Here is a 20,968-nt window from a genome sequence, read left to right as displayed (position 1 = left end):
CTACTGCCACAGTGTGTACACCTGCCTTAGTATGTATGTGATGACTGCATCACTTTGGTGGATGCTGGGCAAATGGCCCCAAATGCCACTGCCTGATGAAGTGTGTTGGCTCTGCACTGCAGTACATTATCAGAACGATCCCCTTTGCCCTGTGAGCCTTCAGGCCTAAAAGCATCTGCTCCATACACGAGGTCATGGCCTCGTCTTACTGCTCGCTCTCTCCTCTCCTCTCCTCTCCTCTCGTCTCTTCTCTCATGCACACACATTCTCTCTCATTCCCTAGGTATTGCACACAAATCACTTGCACACACACACACACACACACACACACACTTACACTCAGACACATATCCCGGGGTCATAAATCCTGCTGTATGCTCAGGCTCTCCCCGTGTCTTGTGGTGTTTATGCTGTGAGGCTAGAGAGCCATGTGGGCACTCGTGCATATGTATGCGCCTGCTCGCCTGCAGCCATTACTCAAGAGTTGCATCGTTATATTTCACCATTTGTTTTTGTTTCTCTCCCCCCCCCCCCCCCCCCCCCTGTCCATCTCTCCCTGCCCCCCTCTCCCCCCCAGGACATGTGTGTGGTGTGTGGCAGCTTTGGACAGGGAGAAGAGGGCCGATTGCTGGCCTGCTCTCAGTGTGGCCAGTGCTACCACCCCTTCTGCGTCAACATCAAGGTGAGGAGGATGATGATGATGATGGTTACAGACCTCAGCCCGTCCACACCAGCTGCTGAGGATGCTACACACTGCGCTCAGCTTATTGTGCTTAAGCGAGTCCCCACGACTTGTTTCTCATTACACCATCTCATGAGCTCCTCTTGACTTCCTGTCAAAAAGCCGTCCCCCTGGTGACATGACACTAATGCAGCCATTAGTCTTAATCGTGCCCGTGCGAGGGAGGGGACGGGTGGCACCGCGTCTGATGGGCTGACGGGCGAACGGGCGTTTAGAGGAACAGCTGCTGGCGTGAGGTCGGCAATGTTGGGGCAGCTTTGATGTGATGGGTGTAAGACGCTGAGAGGATTAAAAGAAGCACTCTTAAAGCGAGCTTACAGACACACACACAGACACACACACACAGACAAACACGGACACACACACACACACACACACTCTCACACACACTCTCACACACACTCTTACTCTCTCTCACCCCAACCCCAATACACACACGCAAACAGACACTCTCAAACACACTCCTTTTCTCTCTCTCCCCTCTCTCGCTGTCTCTCTCTCTCACACACACACACACACGCACGCACGCGTGCGCGAACAGACACTCTGAAGCACACTCCCTTTCACACACAGACACACACACACACACACACACACACACACACAGAGGGCAGGAGCTGCTGACAGAATAAAGCTGGCTGCCAACGTCACGCATAATACTCTCTGTTTGCGGCACACAGGGCGGGAAGGGTCGAGTTCAGTGGGTCACGGCCAAACGTCCAGCTGCAGGCGTTAACCGCTCTTTCATTCCAGCAGGTCTTTCCTTTTTATTTTGGATTCCATTCCCCACTGCCACATAATGTGCCAGTGAGTTGGGTTTAATGTTAAATCAAAAGGTCATCCCCTGGCTCCTGTTAAATGTTACTTTATCCAGTGTCATACCTTGCTTCAGTGCCATTTAAAACTAACCCTGTGCGATATAGGCAGTGGCGCTTTCGAGATGCTTTTCGATCTCGAGAGAGGGAGAGGGATGATTTAAGGAGTCAAGCATGAGACCTTTATAATGTAGGTTATTCACTGCAATGGAAGTGGGACTCCTTGATCCTCAGAATTACTATCTGAGGTCGTCCTTAAAACAACCTTAAACAAACCTTTCCATAATTGAGGACCCTGAATTTATTCGAAGCCATCGCGTGGCATTGGTCTATTTAACACACAGAGCACACGTTCCCACAGTAAACCTCCACAGTAAACTTCACATCATACACACCAGACAGAAAAGAGCACCCTGCACAGACAGAGACACACACACAGATGTCAGCTCTTACTCGATTTGCGATGGACAGCTTTCTAAATATAACATTTGATTTATGCGAATCGTCTTTGCCCTGGTGTCATCATTTAGCACGCATGCAATTAGCGTGGCGTCGAGGCTTGCCGCACTAATGCCCAGTGGTGGTGATTGAGAACTCGCCGGTGATGGCTGCCTGGAGCTCATTAAGGGGGGGTGGCGGGGGGGAGGGGTGGGGGGGCTGAGCTGATTGGGACCAACGGCGCTGGGCTTCTTTCTCCGCCTGTCAATCACCGGCCCGGGAGGCCTTTATCATCCAAGCCCGTGTGCAATCCAATGGCAGGAGAAGCGTCTCTTTTAGTTCGTGGGCATGACCACGGTCTCATGCGGGGTCACGTCTATGTCGCCACGGCGACGATTCACGGCCCCTCTCTATCCAATCAATAAAACAGATCATCCGATTACGGATGGCCAGGCGCCCGCCGAATGAAATGTTTCTGTGTGGAATTTGTGGAAATGCAATTTTCTAGGACCGGTCCTCAACACAGGCCTGGTTTGACTCAAAGATGCTATTGAGCCAACAGGACAAAGACATGTGTTTTATAATGTTGTCAAGGCGTTTTCTATTGCCTAGTTATTGAATAAAGTCCATCTTTTTTTCCAGCTCTGAATAGATAGTGTGCATCATTCATATGGGCTGCTGTTCTGTAGAGGAGCATTAGGAAGGACGGAACCAGGAAGGAAAGAGTTGCTCATCTGAATATGAGAAACCAACACTCGCACTCGCACTCGCACTCGCACTCAGACATACACATGTGCATACATACAAATACCCAAACGCCTTTCCCTGAATTAGACTTTGAGTGTGGTGTAATGGTGGAGGGGGGTGAAGTAGGCACAAGAATATAGAGGGGGGAGTGGTAGGACGACGCATTGATGTGGAGGGACTAATTTATCTTTTCGTTTGTGCTCTATTGATCTGCAAATACCCCCCTCTATCCCTCTGACAAATAACCCCTCCACTCTTCACTGACCCCTGTACTAGACACACACACACACACACACACACACACACACACACACATACACGTGTTTCTCCTCTCCTCTCGGTGATGATCCTACGTGGATTATGTCCAGCTGAGTAAATACTGGTTTGGGTTGGAGACTTAACATTTGACCTTTGACTTGTGATCCTCTCTGGTTGTGCAGATCACTAAAGTGGTGTTGAGTAAAGGCTGGCGCTGCTTGGAGTGCACCGTGTGCGAGGCGTGTGGGCAGGCCACCGATCCCGGGCGTCTGCTGCTATGCGATGATTGTGACATCAGCTACCACACCTACTGCCTGGACCCGCCCCTACAGAATGTGCCCAAGGGCAGCTGGAAGTGCAAGTGGTATGAAACACACACACGCACACGCACGCACACACACACACTCACTTATGTATGCAAAACAAATGCTATATTTCTCACGCACATGCCTTTAAATAACAAACTCTCATTGGTATATCTTATGTGCTTGCTCATACTTTAACATTGCTGTCACCAATCGGGGGCAAAGCACACACACTCTGACACAGACACTGACACACACACACACACGTTGGTAAGCCTTTCCTCTGTGCTACTGGCCTACTGGCAGTGTTGGCTGCAGTCAGAAAAAGCAGAGGCTTTGGTGTGGCAGCAGCAGCAGCAGCAGCCCTCCCTCCCTCATGCTCCCCAGTGTGTCTGTCTGCTGCTGCTGCTGTCTGGCCGTCTGAAGTCTGTCTGTCTCTGAAGTCTGTCTGTCTCTGAAGTCAACAGACACAGGAGACACAGCCTGCCTGTTCCTCTCTCTCGCTCTCTCACACACACAGACACGCACACTCTCTTTCACTCTGTCTGCCTGCCTGTCTGTCTGTCTGTCTCTCTCACTCACACACACACACACACACACACACACACACACACACACACACACACAGACATGCACACTCTCTTTCACTCTCTCTCTCTCCCTCTCTCACACACATGCACACATACACTCTCTCCTCCTGTTTGTTCTATTTGTCATTCACCTCTCTCACTCTCAAGCTATGTCTGCACCCTACTCTCTCTCTCTCTCTCTCTCTCTCTCTCTCTCTCTCTCTCTCTCTCTCTCTCTGTGTGTGTGTGTGTGTGTGTGTGTGTGTGTGTGTGTGTATGTGTGTGTGTCTCACTCTCTTGATCTTTAGTTGGGATTTAGCAGCTGTTTTTAAACAAGATGGTGAGGGATTTCCCGCTTATTTGGTGTAATGTCAGATATAATCCCTGTTCAAACAAAGCAGGCTTTGCTCTGTACACGAGCGCACTCATCCACAGCTGTAGTTGACCTAAAGCCATTTAACATGTTTGTTTTTTAGCACTAGTGTTAAAAAAAAAAAACATCGACAGTGACAATTCACACCTGTGTCCACCCGCGTCCTGTACCGCAAACGGTTTGTGTGATGAACAGGGCAACCAGCGCTAGTGAGGAGAATGTGCTTCTGTTAAATGTCTTGTTGTCTATCTCTCTTTATTACTCTGTTAACTGTTTCGATCTCTTGATCTCTCCATCTCTCCATCTCTCTTTCTCTCTCTCTCTTTCTCTCTCTCTCTCTGTCTATTCTGTCGAGTACTCCCACATAATTCAGTGTGTTTACATGATGGTATAATTCGAATCTTTGCTTAGTCGGACTATGCTTTCTTTCGAGGGTAGGTGCTATTATCCCAATATACATGGCAGTGAATAAATCGAATCATTGGCCGAAAGCATGTCATATCCGATACGATAGGTGGCGCTGTTTTTATTACAACTAGTGGTGATACAGCCCTTTCCGCTTGACCTCTTCACCACTACCAATAACAACAACAGTTGATTGAGCATGAATCGCGTCTGTTCATCGGTCCAGAAATGCGTGTTGCCTCTTGGGTTGTTTGTTTGTTTGTTTGTTTGTTTGTTTCTGCCAGGCCGATGTGTTTATAAGTTACATTATTCAAAGGTGAAAGATAAAAGGCGAGAGAAACGCATGCACATTCACACACACACGCGCGCAAATAATGGGTTACAGCCAAAACGCATTGCCCTTCTGCCAGTTGCATCAAATTGTTTAAGTACTTCTTCGCTGTCGATTTCCAAATCTGTGTGAATATTCATAAGAGCAAGTCCAGTCAGTCTTTTGTCAGTCATCGTACTTCGTAAGATATGTCTTAAGACGCCCCATTGTACTGAATGACCGCTCAGCAGACGCTGTGTAAACGGGCAAATGTGCCGAACTTTCCAGGGCTTGATAAAGCTCACTGCATTTGGGCTGTAGCTCATTTAGCTGTTTCCAGCTCTATATCTGCATCGTCAACGCTGGGCATTAGTTGTCCGTACTCCGATTTTATAGTTTCCCCATCGTAATAAATATGCATTCATGATATTTTTCTATGACCGAGTTTGACAGGTATTGGTCAGGTAATAGTCGAGTGACAGCTGATTTCACAAGCATTAACTTTAAACCAGAATATTATAACGTGCCGGCATAGTCGCCCCGTAATGCCGTGCAGCGGGCGCATACTGTTATACTTTATGTTATGCATGACGTTCCCTAGGCTATATGTTCCTTACCGTTCTAATTACATGTCGTTGTTCTGTGTTGGGACAGAGCTTATACAGGTGGGTGACGGTAGCACAGTCTGTTCGTGGGCATAAAGCCCGTGCCATTGTGACAGTGTGTTGTGTTTAATAAAAAGCCATAACAAATATACCACGCTTCCGTGATTTGTTACAATATAATGGTCTTGCTTCTATAATGTATAAACACGTAGGTTACAGGGTGGGTGTGGCAGAGAGAGAGAGGGAGAGCGATGATGCACACGGATATATCAGATTTAGCGACCGGAGCAAAGTTATGTTGCTGTAACGTTGAACTCTTTGCAATCAATAAATACAGTACTTAATAGGCTAATTGATACAATATCTCCTCGTTTGAGTGTGGTTGTTTGAGTGCAATGGGAGTGTATGATCGTTATTGTCTATAAAGCAGTGTTTCTCAAACCTTTTCAGACCAAGGACCACTTAGCCAATAAAAAAAAATTTGCGGACCATTTAACTAAATATCCCCGGAACAACATGCCTCCTACCCAAGACCTGGCGCCAGACAATTGTTAGCGCACACATGATTTTCGCGGGCTCTCCTTTTGTACGTACCAGTAGGCTAGTTATAGATATGACAATGCGCAAGGCAAAGCATCTGGAACCCTGCTCCATGCGTGACTTGGTTATGTTACAAACTATAGTTCGCTCACAGCCTCATACTCCCATCACACACTCAGACAGACATCACAAAACACAACGATGCGCATACTGACCGCAGTATTTCACTACCAACAGTAGGCTAGCCCACTGGCATTAATACAGCCATCCTAGTAGTCAACTTTTCATAATTAAAAGATGTCATTATCCAACGTCACACAACACAGAATATAGCCTAGTTATCATCTTGCTGTCTCAGCGGGAGAAAAACACAGTGTTTTGAATGCAACTCCGCGGCGAGATAATGCCCTATGAGGCTGAACCACTTTCTCCTTGTCTATGTTAGAGGCTTTCTCATTTAATTTTCTTTTCATAGTTCCTGTCTTAAGCCACCAATCCATGACCTTGTTAATAGATTAGACAACTCTTTATTAGATTAGGCTACTACTGGCTGTGTTCTCTTCGTTCTGAGTATGTTAGAAATGTCGCAATAATTTACTTGTGGCCGTCGCGGACCACACTTCATCATATTTGATAGTATTCACAACTAATTTGTTCTTCATTCTATCACCGAGTTTGAAAGGTATTTGGTCAGGTAACAGCCCTTTAACAGCTGATTTGCTTTCTGATTTGACAGTACTGCTGTGTGTTTTAAGCAAATAAAATGTGGACTGTTTACAAGCGGGCACCTGCTATCGTTGATTATACAGTAAATACGTTGTGAAATGAAACAAAAACACATCACAGTTAAAGATGTATTAGTATTGATTGATTCACATCGATATGAACGGATGACATGACTAACAAGTGGTGGGAAATTAATATGAAAGTATTTGTTCGGTGAATTAGCGCGCTCTGTCCAAACAGTCGCAGTCAACGTTTTTGTCAACACTGGCACCACATAAGTATCGTAATTTGAACGTCCTTATACGTTTTTAAGGAGGGGTTGTAAAGGTACTCTTTCGTCTTCCGGGTCACGACCTGGCAGGGAGGGAGGGAGGATGGCGGCGGGATCTCAAGCATGCGCAAAGACGCAAAGTCCAGTTCCTTATCCAATTCACCGTTACATGCCGCAATAGTCGAACTATCAACTGGATCGGATCGAGTTATCCAGGGGTGTTAGTCCGACTATGTGCGGTCCGACTACGATCCGACTAAGGTGCTTACATGAAACGGATAATGCGATTTCAGTCCGACTAAGGCAGTTAATTCGAATCCATGTAACCACGGTCATTGATTGCTCTCTTGGTTGTTGTACCGTCGTCACCTGTTCTTCTTTGTTTTTATTTATCATCTATAAAGTCCACCTCGTTACCTGTTTTCTTTTCACTCTACCTGCCTGTTTTTTTTTTTATTTAATTGTGTACTGGTTTAGTTATTTATAAATCTAGTCCACCCCCTCCCTCCTCTCCCACACACACATACCCTTGTCAATGTCTTCCACCATGTGTGCCATGATTTCTTGGTGTAACGGCTCTCTCTCTGCTAGGTGTGTGTCGTGCACGCAGTGTGGGGCCACGTCTCCGGGCGTGCGCTGCGAGTGGCAGTGTAACTACACGCAGTGCGGCCCCTGCGCCAGTCTGGCCGTGTGCCCGGTGTGTGTGCGCAGCTACCGCGAGGACGACCTCATTCTGCAGTGCCGCCTCTGTGACAGGTGACACCCCCCCCCCCCCCTTCCCCGGACACACCTCCTCCCCACCCCCACCTCCCCCCTTCCCCCGGACACACCTCCTCCCTTCCCCCACTGCCTCTTTCCTCCGCCTCCTCCTTCTCCCTCGCTTCCTCTCCAACATTCTTGCTCCTCATTTTTGTCTTTGATTTTTTATTTTTTTTTATCACTCCCCTCCCCTCTCTACTCCCTTCTCCCGCCATCGTTCCTCTGTCTTACCTCCCCCATACTATATTTCTCCCAGCCTCTTTCCACCCCCTGTTCTCTCTCTCTCTCTCTTTTTCTTTCTTTCTTTCTTTCTTTCTTTCTTTCTTTCTTTCTCTCTCTCTCTCTCCCTCCCTCTCTCCCTCTTTTGTGCTTAGTCTATCTCCCTCTCTTGTGCTTAGTCTCTCTCCCCTCCTCCTCTTCCGTCTATCCCCCTCAACATCTCTCTCTCTCTCTCTCTCTCTCTCTCTCTCTGTTTCCCATTCTCACCCCCCCACCTTTCCCGTTGTCTCTCCTGTAGAACTGTAGAAGCCCCTGACAAGGTTAGCTGAGGACAGCTGCTCACAGACGTGAGCGCCCTCACTGCCAGATGTAGCCGCCTTCACGCACCACTGGGGGCTAATCATGCTACTTTCCAATTAGCAAATTATTGGCACGCTTAGCATGTGCTAAACATTTGTCCCCTGTCTTCTGTGTCCCCCTGTGTGTGTGTGTGTGTGTGTGTGTGTGTGTGTGTGTGTGTGTGTGTGTGTGTGTGTGTGTGTGTGTGGGGGTGGTGTGTGTGTGTGTGCGCTGTTTCTCTCAGATGGGTCCACGCCTTGTGTCAAGGCTTGAACACAGACGAGGAGGTGGAGAGTGTGGCGGACGACGGCTTCGACTGCTCCATGTGTCGCCTGCACATGCCTGGCCAGGGTCAGTGCCCAGAAACCCCCATACCACACAAACACCTGTACCCCAATATCCAGTCACACTGTCAGATCCAGTACTCATACCACACAAACAGCTGTACCCCAATATCCAGTCACACTGTCAGATCCAGTACTCATACCACACAAACACCTATACCCCAATATCCAGTCACACTGTCAGATCCAGTACTCATACCGCTGATACACTTATACCCCAATATCCAGTCATACTGTCAGATTCAGTACTCGCACCACACAAACACCTGTACCCCAATATCCAGTCACACTGTCAGATCCAGTACTCATACCGCTGATACACATACCCCAATATCCAGTCATACTGTCAGATCCAGTACTCATACCACACAAACACCTGTACCCCAATATCCAGTCACACTGTCAGATCCAGTACTCACACCACACAAACACCTGTACCCCAATATCCAGTCATACTGTCAGATCCAGTACTCACACCACACAAACACCTGTACCCCAATATCCAGTCATACTGTCAGATCCAGTACTCATACCACACAAACACCTGTACCCCAATATCCAGTCACACTGTCAGATCTAGTACTCATACCACACAAACACCTGTACCCCAATATCCAGTCATACTGTCAGATCTAGTACTCATACCACACAAACACCTGTACCCCAATATCCAGTCATACTGTCAGATCCAGTACTCATACCACACAAACACCTGTACCCCAATATCCAGTCATACTGTCAGATCCAGTACTATTCATTAGTGAACTCTGCCCGGTTGTTGCACTAGTATTCTTTGCTGAGGTACTGTGTTCAGCCCGTACGTCATGCTTTACTCCGATCATACTTCAGCATGTTGCTCTGTGTTCAGAAGTACTCCTCCTTCTTTACTCCGATCATACTTGTGCATGTTGCTCTGTGTTCAGAAGGACTCCGGCATGTCATTGCATCCGGCTGTAAATTAGTGAATGGTGCCACAGGCCATTGATCATTGTGATCCAATGCAACATGATTCCTCTTCATATGATTCCATGTAATGTAATACCCTCCCATAGAGTGTGGCGTCCATCATTAGTTTTTAAAGGGATAGGTCTGTTGTTAAAGGGATTGGTCTGTGTTGTTAAGGGATTGGTCTGTGTTGTTAAAGGGATAGGTCTGTGTTTTTAAAGGGATAGGTCTGTGTTTTTAAAGGGATAGGTCTGTGTTGTTAAAGGGATAGGTCTGTGTTTTTAAAGGGATAGGTCTGTGTTTTTAAAGGGATAGGTCTGTGTTTTTAAAGGGATAGGTCTGTGTTTTTAAAGGGATAGGTCTGTGTTGTTAAAGGGATAGGTCTGTGTTGTTAAAGGGATTGGTCAGTGTTGTTAAAGGGATTGGTCTGTGTTGTTAAAGGGATTGGTCTGTGTTTTTAAGGGATAGGTCTGTGTTGTTAAAGGGATTGGTCTGTGTTTTTAAGGGATAGGTCTGTGTTGTTAAAGGGATTGGTCTGTGTTTTTAAGGGATAGGTCTGTGTTGTTAAGGGATAGGTCTGTGTTGTTAAAGGGATAGGTCTCTGTTGTTCGTTCCTCCTAATGATCTTGCATTGTGGTCAGTGAAGCTTTGCTACCGCCGATGCTTTTGAGAGATTCATTAAAAAAAAGCAGATGGTCGGAATTTCGAATCGCTCTGCAATCTGTTCCGCTCTTTCCCCCCTCGACTCGCCGTTAATCATGGCGTTCTGGGTTGGGCGTTCATAGCTCCCATATGCAGGCCATCAGGACTAATGAGGGTGTTTGTGTGTGTTTGTGTGTGTTTGTGTGTGTGTGTGTGTGTGTGTGTGTGTGTGTGTGTGTGTGTGTGTTTGTATTGCTTACCCAGGTGGCGTGACCGTGACACTCAGTGATCGGAGCGAGTCTCCCATAGTGGCACAGATCATCACCAAAGTGAAGGAGCCAGGTGAAGGGCGCACACACACACACACACACACACACACACACACACTCACACACACCAAAGTGAAGGAGCCAGGTGAAGGGCACACACACACACACACACACACACACACACACACACACCAAAGTGAAGGAGCCAGGTGAAGGGCCATGCTGCCTTGTTCTGTTGTTTTAATGATGTTTTGCTGAGATTCTTCAGTACGAACAGCCATGAGTGACCCCCTCCCCCCCTTGTCTCTCTCCCCATCCAGTGGAGTACCAGAAGACTTACACGCAGGACGGTGTGTGTCTGACCGAGTCGGGTCTGAGCCAGCTGCAGGCGCTCTCGGCCCCGGCCCAGCGGCGGCGCCGACCCAAGCCCAAACTCAAGCTCAAGATCATCAACCAGAACAGCGTGGCCGTGCTGCAGACCCCACCGGACCTCCTGTCGGAGCTGTCCCGCGACGGGGACCTCGACGACAGCCGAGGCAAGCCTTCACACACTCTCTGTTGCTCTGTGTTTGTTTATCCAGTTTGTTTGTGTTTTTTGTTTGTTTGAGCAGTGTGCGTGTGTGTGTGTGTGTGTGTGTGTGTGGGTTTTTTTTGAGGACAAAGCTTTGTTATTTTGTGCATTTGTTTGGTCGATGTCTGGACCAAGAGATGGATCAAGAAATATGCACTGTGCCCATTCAGTGAATTGGAAACACACACACACACACACACACACACACACACACAGAATAATAGTTGGCAATTTTCTGCCACCATGCTGAGAGGCTTTGACCGCATGTTGCTTTCAGGCACTTTGATTCCACTCCACTAGCGATGTCGGAAGGCGACGGACACATTTAGCAACTTCAAGGCGTCTAAGCCCTCTCGATGTTTAAGCAGAACTTTTCAAAGTGGAGAGAAACTGAAGGAGAGAAACTGAAGGAGGGGAAGATGAAATCTAGAAAATGAGACGGGAAGAGGTGGATTGGTAAAAGTAACACTCAAATGAATGTCTTAAAAGCGTGAAAATCTTAAGTTTGTCACATGAGTCTGGCCTATTTGAAGAGCGAGGGAGAGGGAGGGAGAGAGGGAGAGTGTGTGTCAGAGAGAGAGATATGGAGGCAGGGAAGGCAATGAGAGAGCAAAAAGGCAAAAGAAAATGAGAGTGAGAGGAAGCGGGTTGGAGCTGGGGGGGGGGGGGGTGGAAGCCATGTAATGAATTTGACTTGGAGAGGGAAGAAAGTCTTCAGCAACAGCAGTCAGCAAATTACACCTGCCTTGGCATTTCTGAGCGGAGGGAGGGAGGGAGGGAGGAGGGGAGGAGGGGGGCGCCTTGGCAGCCGAACGGCATTACTGCCCTCCCCTATTCATCAGTGCAGAGCTGAGAGAGGGCAAGCAGGGGGTAATAACCAAGAACTGGGCCATGGTTTTACCCCCCTCCTGCCCCTGCCAGGGTCTAGCATCCATATTTGGATGGATGGATGGATTGAAAGATGGATGGAGGCTGACAAACAGGTGCAGACATGCGTATGATGATATGGATGATATGTTATTCTTCCATTGTAAACACTCATGACTTATTCATGCAGAGTGGCATGTTGTCTATAGGAGGCTCGGGCCCGTGTGATTGGAGGGTTTCTTGGAGCGCACGAGTGGAGAGGCCAGTGAATGTACACGGCCTTCTCTAATGGCTGTTGTATAATGGAGTCTGCTTATTTAGATTGGAGGCCTGGGTGATCTGCAGGTCTGGGCTCTCAGCATGGTTGCTGCTGCTACTGTTACACACATATACACACACACACACACACACACACACACACACACACACACACACACACACACACACACGCATGCACACATATACACACGCACTCATTCCATCTCCCTCCAGCTCTCTTGCACAGTATTTTTCCACACTGCATGAAGCTAGCAAGAACTTGCGCACACACACACACACACACACACACATGGGCACACACACACACACACACGCACACACACACGCGCACACAATACTGGGTAAGAGGACCTCTCATTAAAATGACATGAGGAGAACTACAACTAGAAAAGTGCGTCTCTGTGTGCGTGCGTCTCTGTGTGCGTGCGTCTCTGTGTGCGTGCGTCTGTGTGTGCCTGCGTCTCTGCGTGCGTCTGTGTGTGCGTGCGTCTGTGTGTGTGTCTCTGCGTGCGTGCGTCTGTGTGTGTGCGTCTCTGTGTGCGTGCGTGTGTGTCTGCGTGCGTCTGTGTGTGCGTGCGTCTGTGTGTGCGTCTCTGCGTGCGTGCGTCTGTGTGTGCGTCTCTGTATGCGTGCGTCTGTGTCTGCGTGCGTCTCTGTGTGCGTGCGTCTCTGCGTGCGTCTGTGTGTGCGTGCGTCTGTGTGTGCGTCTGTGTGTGTGTGCGTCTCTGTGTGCGTGCGTCTCTGTGTGCGTGCGTGCGTCTCTGTGTGCGTGCGTGCGTCTCTGTGTCCGTGCGTGCATCTCTGTATGCGTGCGTCTGTGTGTGCGTGCGTCTCTGTGTGTGTGTGCGTCTGTGTGTGTGTGCGTCTCTGTGTGCGTGAGTCTGTGTGTGTGCGTCTCTGTGTGCGTGCGTCTGTGTGTGCGTGCGTCTCTGCGTGCCTTTCTGACCATTTACACTTGCCACATGAGTGTGTTAGCATTTTTTCAGTTTTTTCACTGGACCCAGATCTTATATATATATATATGTGTGTGTGTGTGTGTGTGTGTGTGTGTGTGTGTGTGTGTGTGTGTGTGTGTGTGTGTGTGTGTGTGTGTGTGTGTGTGTGTTCAGAGGGTGACCTGCTCCTGGACTGCGAGGGCAAGTCTGACTCTAGTCCAGAGCGAGAGCCCACTGAGGCCGATGCCAAGGGGGAGGAGGGCGCCGACGGCAACAAGAAGAGGAAGAGGAAGCCCTATCGGCCAGGTAAGAGCGGGACAGCAATGACCAAAGGGGAAGAGACAGTGATAGAATGGGAGATGGAGAGAAGCACAAGAGAGAGAGAGAGAGAGAGAGAGAGAGAGAGAGAGAGAGAGAGAGAGAGAGAGAGAGAGAGAGAGAGAGAGAGAGAGAGAGAGAGAGAGAGAGAGAGAGAGAGAGAGAGAGAGAGAGAGAGAGAGAGAGAGAGAGAGAGAGAGGATGGGGGGATGTAAGGGAGGGGAGAGGTGCACTTATCGGAGAGGACAGCTCCACTGGACTGTGAAATGGCGCGGACCCTAAGTAGCGTCCCACAGTGCACTGCTCTTTAAAGCCGTCTGAATGAGGAAGCTTCCAGAAAGGAGCACTCCCTTTTCCTCCCCATCTCTGCTGTAATCTCCTCAGAAAGGAATGCTCCATTTACTTGGGCTGTTTTAAGTGGGGGGCTTGATGTGGCTCCCCCCGGTGTATCTCGTCTCCGCTTAGCACACTGACGGGTACACACTCGCATAGGCAGCTGCAGCTCCCAGCCTGTCTCACTCTGCGCACACACACACACACACACACACACACACACACGCATACTCTCATACACACACACACACGCACACACACACATACATACTCTCATACACACACACACACACACACACACACACACACACACACTCTCTCATACACATACACTCTCACTCACACACACACACATACTCTCATACACACACAGAGAGTCTTTGGTGTGTAGGTGTGGCAGTGTACACTACGTATGTTTTTTTTTTTTTTTTTACTCTTTTGGGCTTTTGTCTTCCTGCCTCATCTTAGGGGTGTCATGTTATCTTCTCAAGGCTGTCCTGTTATCTACTCAAGTGCATCTAATGCGTGTGACCACACAAATAGTGTTGCAGAGAAGTAGCATAGCACACGAACAAACACTAACACACACAGAAAACAGCCCCCCAGAGTGCACACACACACACACACACACATGCGTACACACACACATGCGCTCATACACACACACACACACACACACACACACACACACACATGAGTACACACATACATGTGTGTACACACACACACACACACACACACACACACACACACACACACACACACACACACACACACACACACACACACACACAATAGCATAGACAAGCATGCAGACCCAGTCTGCTTTCAGCTCACTTTGCATCTATCTCTCATACAAATGTAAGTGGTGTGTTTAAGTGTTTGTGTGTGTGTGTGTGTGTGCACGCTCAGGTGAGGGTGTTGGCACTCAAATGTAAGTGGTGTGTTTTAGTGTTTGTGCCCAGCGCTGAATCTTTGACCCAGTGATTCTGGTCAATGGAGTAGTACTCCAGATGTAGAGCTAGTGAGCAGTTACTCTTCTTCTGGTGCTGGAGTAGTACTCCAGATGTAGAGCCACTGAGCAGTTACTCTTCTTCTGGTGCTGGAGTAGTACTCCAGATGTAGAGCCACTGAGCAGTTACTCTTCTTCTGGTGCTGGGAAGAGAATCAGCTCCATTGTGGTTGCAATACAGTAGTTCTCCCTTCAGATTCAGATGAAAAGTGTGTGTGTGTGTGTGTGTGTGTGTGTGTGTGTGTGTGTGTGTGTGTGTGTGTGTGTGTGTGTGTGTGTGTGTGTGTGTGTGTGTGTGTGTGGTAGGTTGCATTCAGGTCTGTTGGTCCCATTTTCCTGTCTGAGGTGAACGCAGAGAGCAGAGACCCTGCACTGGCTAACAAATATGCACATTGACAGTGAACCCAAAAGGGCGACATGGAGTCGCTGCTCTTTACCTTCACCTGGTAACCTGCTCTGAGCACGTGTCCTCCCCTTCAGCACAAACTGCATCAATAGAACTGGAGCTAATGGAAAACCAACAGGAAGTTAATCTAGGGACTGATTCCAGATCTGTCATGCAAGGTATATCATGACGGCAACAGTAAGATGTTGGACGGCCAAGCTTATGACGTCAAACTGGTCAAATTCTTTTATGCTTTCATAAGAGCCCATTTGTCATAGCTTGGACAAGAGAGGGAGGATATCATAGTTGTTCACTGTGTTTCTTGGTAGTGAGGTCTGTTAATAAATGTCGGCCGTAAATGCGTGAGTCTTGTGTTTCATGTCAAGTCATATTATGGACTTGTTATGACATGGTGTGCTCATTATAATATAAATCACATTTAATTTAGCTGCAAATTAAAAAGCCACATGTTCAGCCTGGTTTCTGTGGCCCTGTGGCCCCGGGGGCTGTGGGGGAGGGACGTGGGAGTGGGGTTGGGCGGCTGCAGTGGAAAGTGATCTTTGTGTTGGTGGAAAGTGGCTTCATGCTTAGCCTTTGCAGTCCTTCTTGCATGGTCTAAGATGGGCTTGTGTGCATGTACGTGCGCAGAAGCAGAATATGGATGTGCGTGAGGGTGTGTGTGTGTGCCTAAACCAGCCTGATGTGAAAGGATATTTTTGTGGATGAGTGTATTCGAGAGGGTCTGCAAGATGAGAAAAGAGTACAGAAATATCTGCACATGCGCCTTCCTGCCCGCTGCAGAAACCCCATTTCTCAGGTGATCCTATTTCTGGAGCGGCCTGATCAGAGATCAGAGGGAAGCAGGGAGGAGATGAAGAGGGAGAGTGGGAGAGCTAGAGCGGAGAGGAGAGGAGCGTAGATGGAGAGAGGAAGAGGAAGAGTGGAGTCAAGGGAAGATTGGCAAGATGAATGGGTACAGCTGCAGCCCCCCTGGCCATGGCTCATGGTGACGAATGGAGATTAATTCCAGGATTTCACTGTCAATGGGACACATTATTAATCCCTCTCTCCATTAATCAATCTGGTTGAGGCTCCTGTTTGGTCTGCTCAACGTCCACATTATTCCTCCGCCTCTCTCTCTCCACCTCTCTCTCTCTTGCTCCATCTCTCTCTCACTCCATCTCTCTCTATCCATCTCTCTCTCAAACTTTAGGTATCGGCGGGTTTATGGTCCGTCAGAGGAGCCGAACGGGCCAAGGGAAAACCAAACGATCCCTGAGCAGGAAGGACTCATCTGGCTCGCTCAACGACAACCCTTTGGGGAAGGAGGACGGTAGGCCATGAATCACTTTGTTGTGCCTTACACAGCGTGTGTGTGTGTGTGTGTGTGTGTGTGTGTGTGTGTGTCTGTCTGTCTGCAAGTGTCTACGTGTGACTTGGTGGGTTGCATGTTTGTACATTTGTTGACAGCTCTCAACAGGGGGGTTGCTATCTGTGGGAGAGAAGATTAAGTGCCAGGACACACACACACACACACACACACACACATTCAGGGAAACCTTCTCCTTCACCAGCATACTCTCTCCCCACAGGCTGGAATGAGCCCGACACACCTGTGGATGAGGCGCTGCCCCCTTCAGAGACCCCGGAGAAGAAGAAGAAGTACAGGAGGAAGAAAACCCAGCTGGAGGAGGCGTTCCCCTCCTATCTCCAGGTACTGGTCTCTTCTTCCCAAGACACACTGGGGATGTGATGTGAATCCATTCCATTCAGTCATGGCTGCACACTCCCCCTCCCCCAGCCCCCCCTAACCCTAGGTATCCCACTCACTCTCCTGCAGGCATAACTCCTCCTCCTCTTTCTCCTCCTCCTTTTTTACCTCAAACCTGCAGTAACAGGCCCCACCCCTAAATAAGTCCCATTTTTAAGGCATTGGTTCATCCGAAGCTGTATGTCTGACTCTGAGACACACTGTAGCAGTGCACAGATGAAATGTGCGTGGTGACAGTATAATATTGGAAAAGAAGAGCAGCCTTCTAAAACGCTACGCTACGCTAGCCCTGCACCGCTAAAAGAAAGAGCGTAATGTGCAGCGGTGGCGAGGCAGCCATGCATTTAGCGCGCCAGCTGTCACTTCTCCACTGGTTTGTTCAGCGAGACTCAAGAGCGGAACTCAAAGGTCTTCGCCGGAGCAACGGTGGCCATAAATGATTCAGCGTCCCAGCGCATTACGCTTTTAATGTTTCAGCACAGTGGGGAGTACTCACCTCGCTGGGCACGAGCCTGTCGGAAAGACGCTCCAAGTGCCTCAAAACAAGTAGCGCGCACATGAGCTCCGTGTGTGCACAGGCCATGCGCACGCGTGCACACAAGCACGTGTTTTTTTTGGTGGGGTGGGAGGGCTTTGCGGGGGGCTTTGCCCTGCGTTGCGTCGCGGCCCGTCACTCTCTGCGGTCCCTAGGCCTCCTGACAGATGTTCACGTCCTGGTTTGTCAGCGTCTCGCTAAACTCGGAACATAATGTAGCAGAGAGCATCATGGGACCGACCGCCTTGTTCACTGTCTCTTTTTTTTTTGTGTGCTTGAGGATCCCCCCCCCACACCCCACCTTGCCTCTCCCGTCTGCGTTCTCCATTCTGCAGGCTGAGCTCAGAGCACAGCAGGCCCCCGGACCTGAACTTAAGACTCCTTTAATTAAAAAATGACTTTCATTTGAGGTGGCGGCAGAGCATGACAAGGCCCACCAGGACGGTTCAGTGAAGTCCTAATGTGGATTTAAACACGAATCTGTGAGGCAGAGTAGTGCACTTAACTCTTCAGTTTGGTTTGATAGTAAGGCAATGGCCAGTTGTGTAAAAAAACTCAAAAAACAAATGGTGGCTATTATTATTATTATTATTATTATTATTATTATTATACCAGTAACTCCTCGAAATCCTGAATCACTTTCTGTGTTTTAAGATGTTTCATGTCCTTGTGAAGACTTGTTGCTAAGCTGTGTGTGTGTGTGTGTGTGTGTGTCTGTAGGAGGCCTTCTTTGGGAAGGATCTGCTGGACAAGAGCAAGCAGAACAGACGGGTTCTGGAGCCGGGGCTGGTGGACCCTGATCATGGTACCATCCTCGCCGAGACCAAACACCCCAGCGCCACCAGCAGCTTCCTGGACCCCTCCTCTGACCCCCTGCTCAGCACCACGGCAACCGGCAACACCACGCCCGGCTCCACCAAGACCCGCACACTGCGTATGTCCATCAGCGTGTCTCCGTCTTCTGTCTGCGCTCTTTCCTCCTTAGATTTTGCTTTCTCTCTCTTTCTCGCTCTCTTTCTATCTTTCACATATCTTGTCTTTCTCTGCTTCCTCCTCTCTTAACTACATGGTTCCCTCTCTCTCCTTATTCTGTCTTTTCTCATTTCCATCCCACACCTCTGTGGTCTTCCTCCCTCTCTCCTTTGGTCACTCTCCTCTTCTCTGTCCTCTCTTATTCCTTCCTTTCCTGTATCTGCTCAACCCCCCCCCCCTCGTGACTACATTCATACAGAATGTAAGGCCCTCTATTGTAATGCAAGTAGCTACAGACACACACACACACGCACGCACACGCACACGCACATACATATACTCAAGTTTCTCCCTGCGTCTGTGTTCGAGTACGACGGCCACGTCTCCCTAGATGCTAAGTTGTCAGGTCGCATCAGTCATAGCCGATGCAGGGGATGCTCTCCCTGTAGCTCCCGCCCATTGCTGTGCCTCTCCCTCTCCCTCTCCCTCTCCCTCTCCCTCTCCCATGGGTTTGCACACAGTAACATCAGTAGCACATCAACAAACCCCACTGTGAACTGTTGGTTTATTATAGAATTTCAGATGCATATTACATGTGTGTGCAGTGATTTTGATCAGTGATTCGCTGTCGGGAACAGCTAAATTGACCGTTCAGAGATTGGATGCTTCAGCAGTGGATCCTGTCTGATTGAAACACTTCGACTTGATTGATAGTTGGATTGTTTATTGTTGTCAGAGGTTTGATCAATTGTGAAGGCTTTTAGAGGCGTATTTTTATTTTTATCTGATTAAAGGAAATTGATAATGATTATACGGTAGAGAAAACTACTTGACCCACTTGTAATCAAGGGGCAATTTTTATAGATTAAGGCATATCTTATGGACTACTCATGTGTATATCCCGGAGTCTTTGGAGGAGAAAGGAAGATGTTTCCCTACAGTTCTGGGTGTGCGTGTGCGTGTGTGTGCGTGTGCGTGTGTGTGCGTGTGCATGCATGTGTGTGACCCCGATCCTCCTTGGCTCTGAGGAAGGAATTGGGTGAAGAAACGCGTTCTGTTTTTTTACCACTCATCTACTCCCCCATGCCTCTTCATCTTTAGTTCTGTCAACACTCACCTTACAGCCCCATTTGAACACACACACACACACACACACACACTTCTGTTGATGGTCATCCTCAGTTACCACACAGCTCCGGGTTGAGCTCTCATAACCTTACACTTCTCACACACGCACATGAATCAGAATCAGAATCAGAATCAGAAAGATTTTTACTGCCAAGTAAGTTTTCACCTACGAGGAATTTTTTGTGGTACGTTGGTGCAAACAATAAACATACACAATAAACAATAAACAATACACATATTAAGTTACAGCAGGAGTGTGCAAAAAAGGGATTAGAGTCCGTGTTGGGGGGCGGGGGTCTCAAGTCTGAATTTCTACTATATATAAGACCAGTTGGCCTCAGCCATTGAAAACTTGCCAATCCCACTAAAGTCCTACTATCTAGAGACGAGCGCAATCTCTGCAGTTAGAAAAGAACTGACTGACAGACAGGCAGGAGAGTGTCAGACCTTGAGCAGCAATCACCCCGGCCATTTGTAGCTATTAGCATTTTAGCGTTTTTAGCTCTGTGCCTTTTCGTGCCAGAATTTGGTGACCTTCATTTTCGCTCTGACACAAGAAGGCTTAACTGAACTCCCCTTGCCCCCGCTCAATCTTTCTTTCTTTTCCTTTCTGTCTCTCTGCACTCGTCTGCTTCTGGTTTCACCCTTTAACCTCCGAAACAAGACAGAAAGCTAATGGAGATCAGTTATTTTGTCTGTCTTCAATGTCTCACCCATTAGCCAAGGCACCCTTTAAACACCCTCTTGGGCTCTGTCAGTATTCATTTGCCTTACTGAAAATTATCAAAGGATATTACTGAATTGGGTTATTGTGCACAAATTGACATTCCTAGCATTCCTCTAGTCAGCAATTACAGCAAGACCATAAATGAGACATAGCTGGAATCAGGATATACTGTCACGGATCTCCGTGAGGGTAGCACAGTGTTTTGATGTGTGATGGTACCCAAGCTCAGCCAAGGCGTCTGCATATCCTCTCAATCTCCAGCCCAGGTAGGGGAGGATCCGCTAGCGGACCTGGTGCTGGGCTCCGACGACGACCTGCTGGGGATGCTCTCAGAGAACCTGGTGAAGCCAGGCCAGGACACAGGTAGATGGTTCCCTTCCACTCCCCCTACCACACACACACACACACACACACACACATACACATACAAAACACACACTCACTCTCTGTTACACCCTCACAAAAACACACACACACACACACACACACACACTCTCTCATTCACTCACTCACT

The 20,968-nt window shown here is 48.5% G+C and overlaps 1 protein-coding gene across 16 annotated transcripts in view; it reads left to right on the top strand.

The window, feature by feature from the left end:
* The window catches only part of kmt2ca (lysine (K)-specific methyltransferase 2Ca), a 105,895-nt gene that overhangs the window by 50,278 nt on the left and 34,649 nt on the right, over positions 1-20,968 (top strand). For 14 of the 16 annotated variants that reach the window (XM_042710183.1, XM_042710182.1, XM_042710176.1 and 11 more), the window contains 11 exons: positions 578-682; positions 3,183-3,364; positions 7,696-7,860; positions 8,666-8,772; positions 10,617-10,694; positions 10,942-11,157; positions 13,448-13,579; positions 16,535-16,654; positions 16,914-17,035; positions 18,348-18,561; positions 20,716-20,817. In XM_042710183.1, coding sequence (XP_042566117.1) covers positions 578-682; positions 3,183-3,364; positions 7,696-7,860; positions 8,666-8,772; positions 10,617-10,694; positions 10,942-11,157; positions 13,448-13,579; positions 16,535-16,654; positions 16,914-17,035; positions 18,348-18,561; positions 20,716-20,817 — 1,543 coding nt within the window. The remainder of the gene's footprint in view (positions 1-577; positions 683-3,182; positions 3,365-7,695; positions 7,861-8,665; positions 8,773-10,616; positions 10,695-10,941; positions 11,158-13,447; positions 13,580-16,534; positions 16,655-16,913; positions 17,036-18,347; positions 18,562-20,715; positions 20,818-20,968) is intronic. The other 2 variants (XM_042710189.1, XM_042710187.1) reach the window with 1 other exon arrangement.

This window comes from Clupea harengus, chromosome 17, assembly GCF_900700415.2.
Source record: "Clupea harengus chromosome 17, Ch_v2.0.2, whole genome shotgun sequence".
Lineage (NCBI taxonomy): Eukaryota > Metazoa > Chordata > Actinopteri > Clupeiformes > Clupeidae > Clupea > Clupea harengus.
The sequence above is the reverse complement of the archived record's forward strand: the minus strand, read 5'-3'. Positions and strand labels throughout refer to the sequence as shown.